Here is an 11,666-nt window from a genome sequence, read left to right on the forward strand (position 1 = left end):
TTTTAAGATAGATTTTAACACAGATTGAACAAGAGATAATAAATTGTTTTAAGCTTATCTACTTTGAATATTGTTTCTAAACGAGCAAATCTGGTTACAAGGTATCTAGTTTTTGTAATTACATAGTTTATCTCTTGGTCCCATCTTAGATGACTATCATAATTCTGAGATATTTGACAATATCAGTTTTGGAGATTGTGACGTTTCCATTTATTTCTAGAGTCTAAAAGTCTGAGAATAGGATGTAAATGGAAAAAAAAATATTTTCTTCTCATTTAGTGTTAATTTATTTATTTAAAACCACTTACATATTTCTTTAAAATCTTATTCAATTAGGGTAAGTTCCGTAACTCTAAACCTTGGTAAATCGTCGGTTAGAGGCGGTATTTTTACGGCTCCTGAAAATTTCGGTTTGAAATGGAACGCTCTGGTTTATTGTTGGTCTTGTTTTTATTTGTTAATATTAGGTTAAAAATTCCATTTTTGCGTTATAGGTACCTATTATTATTTATTATACCCATAATGAATGCAAATGCTGTTGGTATAGTTGAGTAGTAGCTATGATGAAAAAATGGGTCCTGTGCGTAAGTGTTTTTTCAAAAATGGGGGTTTGTACCTTTTTAAAAAATATATAAATACATACCTCCATTATATCAAGATCAAGTCCTGGATTTGAATTGCAGTCAAGTATATTGAATCCAATGAATTGAATGGAACAATCAAATGATAAAATTTCATAAACGGGAAAAAAACCACGAAAAAATCAAACCAAGACTTCATAACATAACCTACAAATACAAGATTTCCAGATATCGTGAATTAAACTCAGAATAAATACGTTTAATCCACGATATCCGTAGGAATAACCCAAGGTACCGAAAAAAATGATCGGTCGGTCGTCGACATTTGCAAAAAATTTTCAGGAACCGCGTTTCATAACCGAACCAAATTTCAGGAATTGTATAGTTATGGAACGGTAACCGGCACAACCGGAGGAACCGGTTAAGTTACGGAACTTACCCTTAATTCTTCTAAAAACGATTTCGTTCATACTGTGGAACGATTTCCTTATCATCGAGATTCATTCCTATTTGCCTCTTTTATTAAATTATGTCCAATATTGTAAACTTTTATAACTTTTTCTTGGCAAATAAAAATTTTTTTCTTTCTTTCTCAGTACCACTCTGCATGTATTCAATATATGGCTGTTTGCTGTGTCGCGTTTTAGCCAAAATCGTCATAACTATAGTTAGGACTCTTTCGCATAATAAAATTTGCGTTATGTCTGGCTGGTACATGTAGAAATCTCAAAAACAAATAATTTTCAGTTGTGACACTCTTCTGAAGAAATAATAAACCCAATTTTTCTTGGAAACAAATTTTTTCGTCAAAACGTTAAATGTTTTTTTTTCCATATCTCCTAGACCGTTTAGATGTGTGTATTTTAAGCAAAGTCCTGGTTATAAAGTCGATTCTGACTAGAAGACACATAAGTAAAAGTAAAAATCAAAGATACTCTTAGAATCACTATTAAATAGGGGTATCTGATTTTTTTCAGGTGTAACTTGACAGTAAACGCGTTATTAAGCACAGTAGGGATCCACCCGACAATAGCCGAAGAATTTACGAGAATCAGTGTGACCAAACGTTCCGGAAAAGACCCTAATCCGGCCTCGTGCTGCAGTTAAACTTCTCTCCACACATTCTCACGTGCTGACTGGCTCTTCCGGTTACTCCCACGCGTGTGTGCACACATAAAATGTACTTCACTGTTTTGCATTGCAACAAAAAAAAACAAAGTATTATTGTAAACGAATTTATTGAATTATTTGCGGTCTACAACTTTGTTTTATCCACTTTTTTTTTCATTTATATATTATCTGTTATACAAACTAAGTAATAAATTGTTATTGATTGAGATGTTAGTCCTGTGATACACTACCACTCAAAGAGGTGTATTTTTTGTTTTTTTCTTTTGGAAAATGAAACTGGGTTATAAACACCCGCTGTTGGATGATATATTTTGGATGTGAACATTTAAATAAATTATTCTTAGATAGTCTTGGTGTTTTTTTTTGTAAATTTATTTGGGCGGTCCGCACCTGGAAGAAAAACGTCATCTAATAGAAAATCAAGTGAGTGTTTAAAACGTTTTGTAAAATTTTTAGGCAGTTTTAAATTTTGTTTTTTAACGTAGAAGATGGATGGGTAAGAGTATTTAAAGATGCTATTTGTGTAGCTACCGTTTAGCCAATTCACAAAACAAGGATAAAAAAGAAGTTTCTAATTATCAGGGCATTGCAGCATTTGCATTTTGTCTGCTTTCTCCAAATTCTTTCTACAACTTTTACTCAAATTTGTTGGAACTTTTAATAAATACTCTAAATCTACAATATCAGTTAATGTCTTTAATGTAGTACTTGGTAATGGTGACATGTTTCGCCTTAAGAACATCATTAGACCAGATGAACATTTGATAAAACGAAAGTTTGGAAAATCAGCCATTTCTCAAATTCTTAATGAAAATTACTCGGCGAACAATTAGTGAAAGAATTATTGACTGATGTGTATGAATCACGAACTTACTAAATATACCTGGACTGCCAATCCAATGAAAAGTAAATGACCACTACTAGGGATTCGCCATTTTGCGTGATTGTGTCTTTTCGATGTTGGTCACTTTGACAAATTTTAGTTGTGCCAAATGTAGGGAAACAAAAATAAAGTTTTTAAGAGGTTATGTTAACAAATACAAAATAGAAAGTTACATTTAGTTAACAATTTATAAATTAAAATTTATGAGAGTTGCCTTAGATCTGTGATTTTTCTTGTACTTCTTTAAGAATTTCGTTACAATTTATGAAAGAAAGTATTCCTCACCTAAAATAGGACAAAGTTTCAATTAACCTGAGATAGATGCATGCACTTTAAAATGTTTGATTTATTATTTTGATAATCTTGAAACTTATAAATCTGAATTTAAACTTGAATCTTATAAATCCTAATACCATGAAAATTATGATCTTCATTTAAATTTTTGCTTGTATTTACTTAACAAATTCAGTTAAAAACACTTTTTTTTTCTATTTCTACTATTGCGGCTTTTACCTTCCTTCTACCTACAGTGTTTCCATATTAATAGGTACAACCATCTATAAAAATCAAAATATAGATGATTTTATGAGGGTTTGTAATTAGCAAGGGTTTATATAGTAAAAATAAACAACTCTATATATTATTCAATGATAAACACAGAGAGACAATTTACAATAATTCTTTAGTTAATAAGTTATTTAATATATTTTTTATTGGCCACACTGAAAATGTTCCAAGAGTGACCAACATCAAAAACACACAACCATTATAAAAATGGTGGCCATCAGGCAGTGGTCATTTTTGGGTATTGTGGCCATATGCATTAACAGTCCAGGTATATTTATTAAGTTCCTGGTATGAATGTAACAAATATCAACTGAATGAGACTAGGAAGTCAAATTGTCACAGACAGAAAAATCGGTGACCTATTTTGCGAAATGGGCCATAAAGATGTGTAAATTTTTTGGTTTAAATTAATGTTAAGCCAGTGGTATTTATAGCTGTGCTAAAATTTTGTTTTTCCTTTTTGTTTAGTTTTCTTAACATAGACCAAGTTTACATCAATTATTAATATATATAATAATGCAAATATATTTTGCAATAATGTTTTTATTAAGATTTAAAATGTTTCAAAGCGGAAAATCAGGTAAAACATGATAATTCTTTCTAATTTTGAAATATTGTAACCTACTCGTCTTAGGCAATACAAGTACATACAATGATGAGTGGATTCTTATTCTGCACATATTACAGCAAATTAAAAAATCATGGTTAATTTTTTTATTATAAATATACTCAATGGATATAATAATCTGAGACTATTTAGATGCAAATTTATCCCAAAACACTTAAGTAAATTGAAACATATACCTGGCAGAAACTTCATTTCTAGATTAACTTAAAAATGTTTTAAAAAACTGCCATGATATTTCATAAATTAAAAATTGTAATACATTTCTAAAAAATTCTATTTAAATAATAATATCTTCTTTTGCAATGTCTTATTACACCTCTTGTCATTGCACTCTCTGAACTTAAATTTGTCAGTAATTGATTGGCATAATTATTCAAAAAAGCACTTATTCCTGTTCGCAACATAGATAATCACTGGTCAGATACTTTTTAATGTTAAAATTTCTACTATGGGTATATTTGGTTCCTCTTTGGAGGTCAAACAAAACTAGGATCAAATAAAACTAAAAGTTTCTGTGAAAAACTTTATCAGTAATAAGCCATTTAGGATATCTATTAACAGTGGCGGCTCCTTCTTGGGGTCAATTGGTCAATGACCCCCTAAAATAATCTCATAAAAATACCAATTTTATTAAAAATATCTTTTATCTAAAACTTCACTGTGAATTATAAAATTCTCTAAGCAGTCTGCATTGGCAAAACAAATATAATAGCAAAACAAATAAATATATTACTAACTTTGCGCCTCGCGCTCATCACACAAGCCCGTGGCTGGGACTATGTGTGGCTGGACCGTATTTTAAATTGTCCCTATACAGTTCTTATGGCTTATGGAGAAATGCATGTAAAATAGAACAAAGAGGGCAGATTCGCATTTCGTGAGCGGGAGTGAGAGTCACCTTTCAGTCCTATATCGCTAACGTAGTCGACTTAGTCACTTTGACGGTATTACATATACGCGTGTTTACATTTCGTAATTTATTTTTGTGATTGTTATTGGATTTTTTTCTGATTGTAAAAAAAAACAAGATGAGTGTGAGTGTTGTTGACGAAATAATTTCTTTAAAATGCTGCTGGAACATTAAATTATGAACGGCGGTTTGAGAAAAATTAAAGTGGTCGACTAAAACCAAATATGAATGTAAAACAAACAACAAAGGATAGGGGTAAAGATATTCAAAGATATTTTAAAGAATCAATGTACAATTTGTGTGATTGGATTTGTGGCTGCAGTGTGAGAAATTCATTTTTTGCTTCCCGTGTTTATTGTTTTCGAATGACGCTGTATGGGCGAAAAATGAAGTAACTGACATTAAGCATTTAAAAGTGAAAATTACAAAGCATGCTTCTTCCACTACTCATATAAATTTATTAATGAGTTTCGCAAGTTTAGGACGTGTTAACATAAGACAGCAACTTGATAGATATCGTAAATCTGTGCATGACTTTAATGAATCGGTTTCTAAAAATAGGTATATTTTAAACAAAGTAATCGACTGTGTAAAATTTTGCGGAGTTTTCGAAATTGCATTGCGCGGTCATGACGAAAGTAACAGCTCCAATAATCCTAGAATTTTTCTGGGCCTTATCGATTTTGTTTCTAAACTGGATTTAATGTTTAAAGAACATATTGAAAAAAGTACAGTATTTAAAGGAACATCAAAAACAATTCAGAACGATATTTTAGAATCAATGTTAGCCATTGTACATACTCATATAATTAAGGAGATTGGCCAGACAAATTTTGTGGCAATTCAAGTAGATGAGACTACAGACAGCTCCAATAAAAGGCAGATGATTGTCACATTGCGATATGTATTAACTGGTATTGTACATGAAAGATTTTGGAAATTTGTTAAACCTCCAGGTACCACAGCACAACATTTAACTAATGTAATATTGGAAGAACTTCAATTATTAAAAATTAATGAAGCACCTGAAAAATTGATTGCCCAAAGTTACGATGGTGCATCAGTCATGAGCGGTAAACTGGGAGGGGTACAAAAAAAATTAAAGAAATATACCCAAATGCACACTTTATTCACTGCTATGCCCATCAACTTAATCTTATCCTGCAAAAAGCGGCGAGTCAACATAAACCGATAAAAATATTTTTTGCAAATTTACACGCATTTTCGGCCGATGTCCAAAACGTACGATGGTTCTGGATAGAGTGGTTAAAGTAAGGCTACCTAAAGCTGCACCCACCCGATGGGCTTTCAATACAAAATGTGTTGAAATTGTATACACTTATAAAGATGATTTAAAATCTTGCTTAGAGTAAATTATTGATGAGGAGCAAGATGGTAACAAAATAAATCAAGCAAGTGTTTTAAAGAGGCATTTGGAAGATGAGCTTTTTTTACTTTGGTTAAATAATACCAAATATATATAACAATATCCAAATAATTAGAAATACTATATTGGAATCAGAAGAACCAAGCACATCAACAGCAAAAAAAAGAAAAACTACTACAGCTACAGAGGATCCAAAGCGACGAACTGCACTGGAAATTTGTGATATTATTATATCTGAAATAAATCACAGGTTTGGTTTCAATGATCATCTCATGATTTCACAGTTATTCTAAACAGAGAAATTTGAAGCATACAGTACCAACTTTCCGCAAAATATTTTAAATATGGTGAAGGCTCATTATCGCACAGTAAATATTTCCAAACTAAAATCGGAACTTGAAGTCATATATTGTCGTGAGGATTTTCGCAATAGTGCCGGTGCAGTAGCCATACTTCAGCTTTTTATTAACATGAATTTTTCTGAAGCAGTGAAATTATTAAATATTTTGTGTACACTCCCTATGACAACCGTAGAAAGTGAAAGATGTTTTTCTACTTTAAAAAGGAGTAAAAACATTCCTGCGTAATACGATGGGACAATCTAGACTTAGCGCCTTGTCTATGTTGAGCATCGAGAAAACGCTTGTCAAAAGCATTCCAAATTTCAATGAGAAGGTCATAGACTATTTTGCAGAACTAAAGGATAAGAGAATTGACTTAAAATATAAAAATATTTAAGGTAAGTTTCATTTTAATAAATTTACAATTTATTATATAAATATTCCTTTATATCAGCTGATAACCTGTTTATACCCTTTTTTCCTATATTTTTATTTAAATTATTTACTCTAATAAAAAGGCAAAGGTAATTTTCGGAAAATGATTTAAGCATTTGAAGTTATTTTTACCCGCTTAATAGGGTAAATATCTCGGTAAATATTATTGAGTTTTATCTAAGTCTGTATTTTTTATCTAAAATATAAATGCTAAAAGATCTTTCAAATACTTTAAAAAATCAATAGTTTGATTTGTTTTTTTGAATTAGAGTAAACTATAAGTTTTCAAACCAAAATGACCCCCCTGAAGATTGACCCACGAGCCGCCACTGTCTATTAAACCAATTTTTTGGTGTGTAAATCTTTATTTTTGAGAGTTTAGTGTAAAACCTTATAAGATAATGAAGTTTGCTATACTCAGGTAAGTTGAGCAATATTTATTGGACATCATCAAGTATAAATTTATGTGAGATAAGCTTATTCCAGGAATTATTGATTTCAGTAAAAACTTATTAATTTTATCTAAAAATCCTATTTTTATATCTTTGAAACTTTTTTATCTTCAAAAAGAAAACAAGTAATAACATATACAAAATATAAGATCATACTGCAATATTTAACTTACATTACAGCAGTGTTCCAAGGACCACAAATTACTTTTTCAACACCATCCTCTCCATAATCAGCAATGAATTCAAAACTATAATATTCATCTTTTTCATCACTTTTTAGTTGCTTGTATTTATTCCAGCCACATCCATATAAAAAGTTATTATCTAAAAATAAAAAAGGTACAGCATTTTTAAGTTAAGTAAAATAAGCTGATTGCTGATTGTAAATATTGGAATAAAACTGAACTTATTTCAATTCTTTAGAAACTGTGTGACACTCTTCTGCAAGTCTAATAACCAATTTTTATGACATAAAGAAAAAAAATCTCCAAATAATCATATAGCTAAAACACACCTAACAGGACAACAGTATGTTTACTCCCACATGCCACTTGAACCACCCTCTTGTCTAAACAACCATGTATATCAACTACATGTGGTGTCGCCATTACAGAGACTCCATTATCACCTTCAGAAAAGAGGCCTAATTGCCCATTACCATTCCACCCCCAAGTGTATAGATCACCATCTGCACTTATTGCTGCCGAATGCCAACCACCTAAACAAACGAATTTATTAAATTCAAGGTAATAGTTTTATTAAATTTGATTTTCACCTGCAGCAATTTTTATTATTTTAATTCCTGCTAAAGCATGTACAAGAATAGGAGTTTCTTGCTCATTTAAGTCTCCTGTGCCTAATTGACCTCGACTATAAAAGAAGTGTAATAGGAAGTAAAGAAATCTTTCAAAGAACTGTACCTTCCTGAACCAAATGCATATATATTACCGCTCTTATCCAATAATATGCAGTGTTCTCGTCCAGTCTGTATATCAACAATATCTTCATTCAAAAAATCTAGTTTTTCTGGGATATTATATATACAACCTTTATCTGTGTATGCCACACTTATTTTCGAATTACTGCTTATCATTTTAATACACTCCTCGGTATCAAAGAAGTTAGAAAGTAGCAGTGGCTTCCAATCGTCAATAGAGATTTTAAAGAGTTGATGGCACTCAGTTAGAACTAATATAAACCTTTCATTTGAAGTGATTTGTTTAATTTTTGGCAAATTTTCAATTACAATTGGTTGTTTACTAGCAATATTACAATAAACCATTAGTTTTTCTTTGGCATAAGTAACAGAATAAGTGTGATTTATATGAAGTCTTTCAGGGGGTATATCTTTGAAACTAGAGGTAAAATTTTCAACACATTTGTCTGGTAAATCAAGTTGATTGTATAAATTAAATCCTCGGCAAAATATCCGCATGATATTGATCAAATATGGTCTATTTTTGTATTTGTTTGTAATGTTAATGTCAGGTTTGTGTCAAGTTGTTAGGTTGAGTCTTACTGCAGTGGTTTTTTTTTACATTCACTACTGATTTATTTCACACAATTAAGGTATTTTTAATCTAAATGGTAAGTAAACTTTTCGTTTATCTTTAGAAGTACTGTTGTCCTTAAATTATTTTGTTTTAAAATGGTAAATATTTAAAAAAAAAATTAAAAATTATTTGTTATTGTTCAGTGGTCTTGTTACTATGGATACTAACATAACCTAAATTATGAATTGACATTGACGCCTGTCAATCGTCTGATACTGTGTTCGAAAATTACTTCTAGGCAGGCATGGAAGTCATGTTAAGGAGCTGTTACTTTGGATTGAAATCAAACTAAGATTAATACTATTTTTGGGAAAATTCTAATTACATATAAACTCTGATAATTAATCGAATTTATAGGTATTCGGAGTATTCCTTAATTATGTTTTGGTTTGCATGCATACCTCTTGTTTTCCAATACAAACAACTTAATAAAAAAAAAATGGTTATTTCTATTTGTACCTTTGCGACAGCAGTGCTCTATTACGGCGCGGGGTTCAAAATTATCACAGGAAAAATTCAAAAATGTATTTTTTTTTTTAAAGAGTGTAGCTGGTAAAGTGAGTAATATAAAAGAATATTTAACTAAAGAAGGTGTACAGACAGCGATGTCATACCTCGGTGTAGCCGAGTATTTTAAATTCAAAAGCTAGGGTTTGTAGTTTAAATGAAGTAAAATTTACTAATTTCTTTGAAACAAAATAATGTTTAAGGAATTTCTGTAGACTGCCTTAAATCCTAATGCAGAAGACAAAAAAGAAATTTAGCAAAAAAAGCTTGATGCAGGCAGCACCTGGTACCGCCATATTGCGAAATATTTTAAATATATAATTAACTCACACAATTTGTTGTAAGACCTAGAGCAAACGCGGATCAATTACACTGTCTATTTTGTAATTCACATATGCGCAGATCGTCCATTACGATCTATACGCCGTATAAAAAATGAGCTGTCTTTCCAGTGTTGCCAACTACAAGGAATTTTCCTCTTTTTTGAATTACATATATTTTCGTGAGGTGAAAATAAGTAATATTTAGAAAGGCATCAGGGATCCATATTAAAATGAATTAAACATTCTAAGTATTTTAAGGCAAGTTATGAATTGTTGACGAAAGAAAAAAGACGGCGAAAAAATTAACTTTTGGGCATTTTTCTATGGTAAATATATTCCGAAAAAGGTTGGACACCCTAATATGGTGCGTTTTCCTTCTGCCCTATTCCCTTTTGATATGTTTCACTCCTTTATTCCCAGGGTCTTCTGGCGATTTTACGTAAATTGACCTCCACCCCGGAACGAGAACTACGACTACTCCTCCTGGGCTTAGATAATGCGGGAAAAACTACCATTCTTAAAATAGTGGCTTCAGAGGATATCACCAACATCACCCCGACGGCTGGATTCAATATAAAATCCGTAATAAGTGAAGGATTTAAGTTGAACGTTTGGGATATCGGCGGACAAAGGAAAATTAGACCTTATTGGAAAAACTATTTCGAAAACACTGATGTGCTGGTAAGTCTGGATCATGTAGAAGTTCATACAGCTTATAAGATCTGTTCAATTTGTAGATCTACGTCGTAGACTCAGCAGACAAAAAACGTTTGGAAGAGACTGGAATTGAGCTCTACGAACTGTTAAGTGACGATAAGCTGCGCAATGTACCACTTCTTGTTTACGCCAACAAGCAAGATCTTCCAGGATCACTCACAGCGGCAGATATTGCGCAAGCTCTAGGTCTTCCAACGATCAAAGATCGTAATTGGCAAATCCAGGCTTGTAGTGCCGTAAAAGGCACAGGGGTTAGGGAGGGAATGGAGTGGGTGTGCAAAAGCATTAAGAAGAAGTAGCATTAAGAAAAATTAGTAAATTTTAATTCACTTGGGGGCACAAAGCAGACTACGTATCAGGGTTGGATAATATAGGAGACCTAATATTAGATTTAAAATAATTGATTATAGCCGCAATGAAATTCTATGGGGGTTCTAAACCAACAACCTATTTGGCACATTGATTTCCTTTTTTATATTTTATATATTTGTACTTTTTTATAAAATGTTCGGTAAATTAAAAGTATATTCATTATTATATTGTATAGGCTATTGACTACATAAGTAATGCATTAAATGTAACACCTACACATCTTTAAAAAAATATATTAATTAATAGAAATATATCTATAGATTGCTTCTTGACGTAAGCATTTTTAAAAGTTCTACCAATGTTTGAATGTTTCACAACGTGAAGGAATATTTCTTTGGAAATTGTTGGTACTGTGTCCCGAGTGTCCAGTATTGTGTGAATAAAATTTCGTAATAATTAACGCTCTTATGAGGACAATAACTTTTTGGCTCTGATCTTTTGGTTTATAGGATCTATCCCACAAACTATAGGAAATATGGAAAAGGTTAATAACTTAAGAAATTCCTGAAGAAAACCTTAACTAATTTTATTAATATAATTCTGAAATAACTCGGAAATTTTTATCGATTTTCTCACAATCATTTTATTTTATCACATGACAATTTGGTTTTTGGTTTCTTTTTTGGAGTATTTATATATTATGATCCCTGTGAGTAGTCAGATGATAAACAGTGATAAATATGAAAATGTATGTTTTTATAACGTGCTCGGAAAAATTTGAAAACTGGTTTTGTCCTATTATGCACATATTTTCTCTTAATATAACCTTTTCCTTATTTTTAATAATTCTTGCGAGATATATATTAGTCATGAATATGTAGTATCTGCAGGCTTTAAATTTACTGAATTCAAATATCCCGCATTTTTCTTGACATGACT

The 11,666-nt window shown here is 31.2% G+C and overlaps 3 protein-coding genes across 6 annotated transcripts in view; 2 read left to right on the forward strand and 1 right to left on the reverse strand.

Moving 5' to 3' along the window:
- LOC126746143 (thioredoxin reductase 1, mitochondrial-like) overlaps positions 1-2,059 on the forward strand; it is a 35,915-nt gene extending 33,856 nt beyond the window's left edge. For all 4 annotated transcript variants that reach the window (XM_050454268.1, XM_050454271.1, XM_050454269.1 and 1 more), the window contains exon 8: positions 1,559-2,059. In XM_050454268.1, coding sequence (XP_050310225.1) covers positions 1,559-1,688 — 130 coding nt within the window. In that variant the 3' untranslated portion in view covers positions 1,689-2,059. The remainder of the gene's footprint in view (positions 1-1,558) is intronic.
- On the reverse strand, positions 1,801-9,014 carry LOC126746147 (RCC1 domain-containing protein 1). The gene is made up of 5 exons (XM_050454275.1): positions 8,236-9,014; positions 8,091-8,185; positions 7,830-8,033; positions 7,489-7,639; positions 1,801-2,102 (listed from the first exon to the last, which is right to left on the reverse strand). The coding sequence occupies exons 1-5, from the start codon at positions 8,748-8,750 to the stop codon at positions 2,084-2,086; spliced, it is 984 nt and encodes a 327-aa protein (XP_050310232.1). The 5' UTR covers positions 8,751-9,014; the 3' UTR covers positions 1,801-2,083.
- Positions 8,774-11,059, forward strand: LOC126746151 (ADP-ribosylation factor-like protein 3). The gene is made up of 3 exons (XM_050454279.1): positions 8,774-8,902; positions 10,119-10,379; positions 10,436-11,059. The coding sequence occupies exons 1-3, from the start codon at positions 8,900-8,902 to the stop codon at positions 10,712-10,714; spliced, it is 543 nt and encodes a 180-aa protein (XP_050310236.1). The 5' UTR covers positions 8,774-8,899; the 3' UTR covers positions 10,715-11,059.
- The last annotated feature ends 607 nt before the right edge of the window (positions 11,060-11,666 follow it).

This window comes from Anthonomus grandis, chromosome 17 (genome assembly GCF_022605725.1).
Source record: "Anthonomus grandis grandis chromosome 17, icAntGran1.3, whole genome shotgun sequence".
Lineage (NCBI taxonomy): Eukaryota > Metazoa > Arthropoda > Insecta > Coleoptera > Curculionidae > Anthonomus > Anthonomus grandis.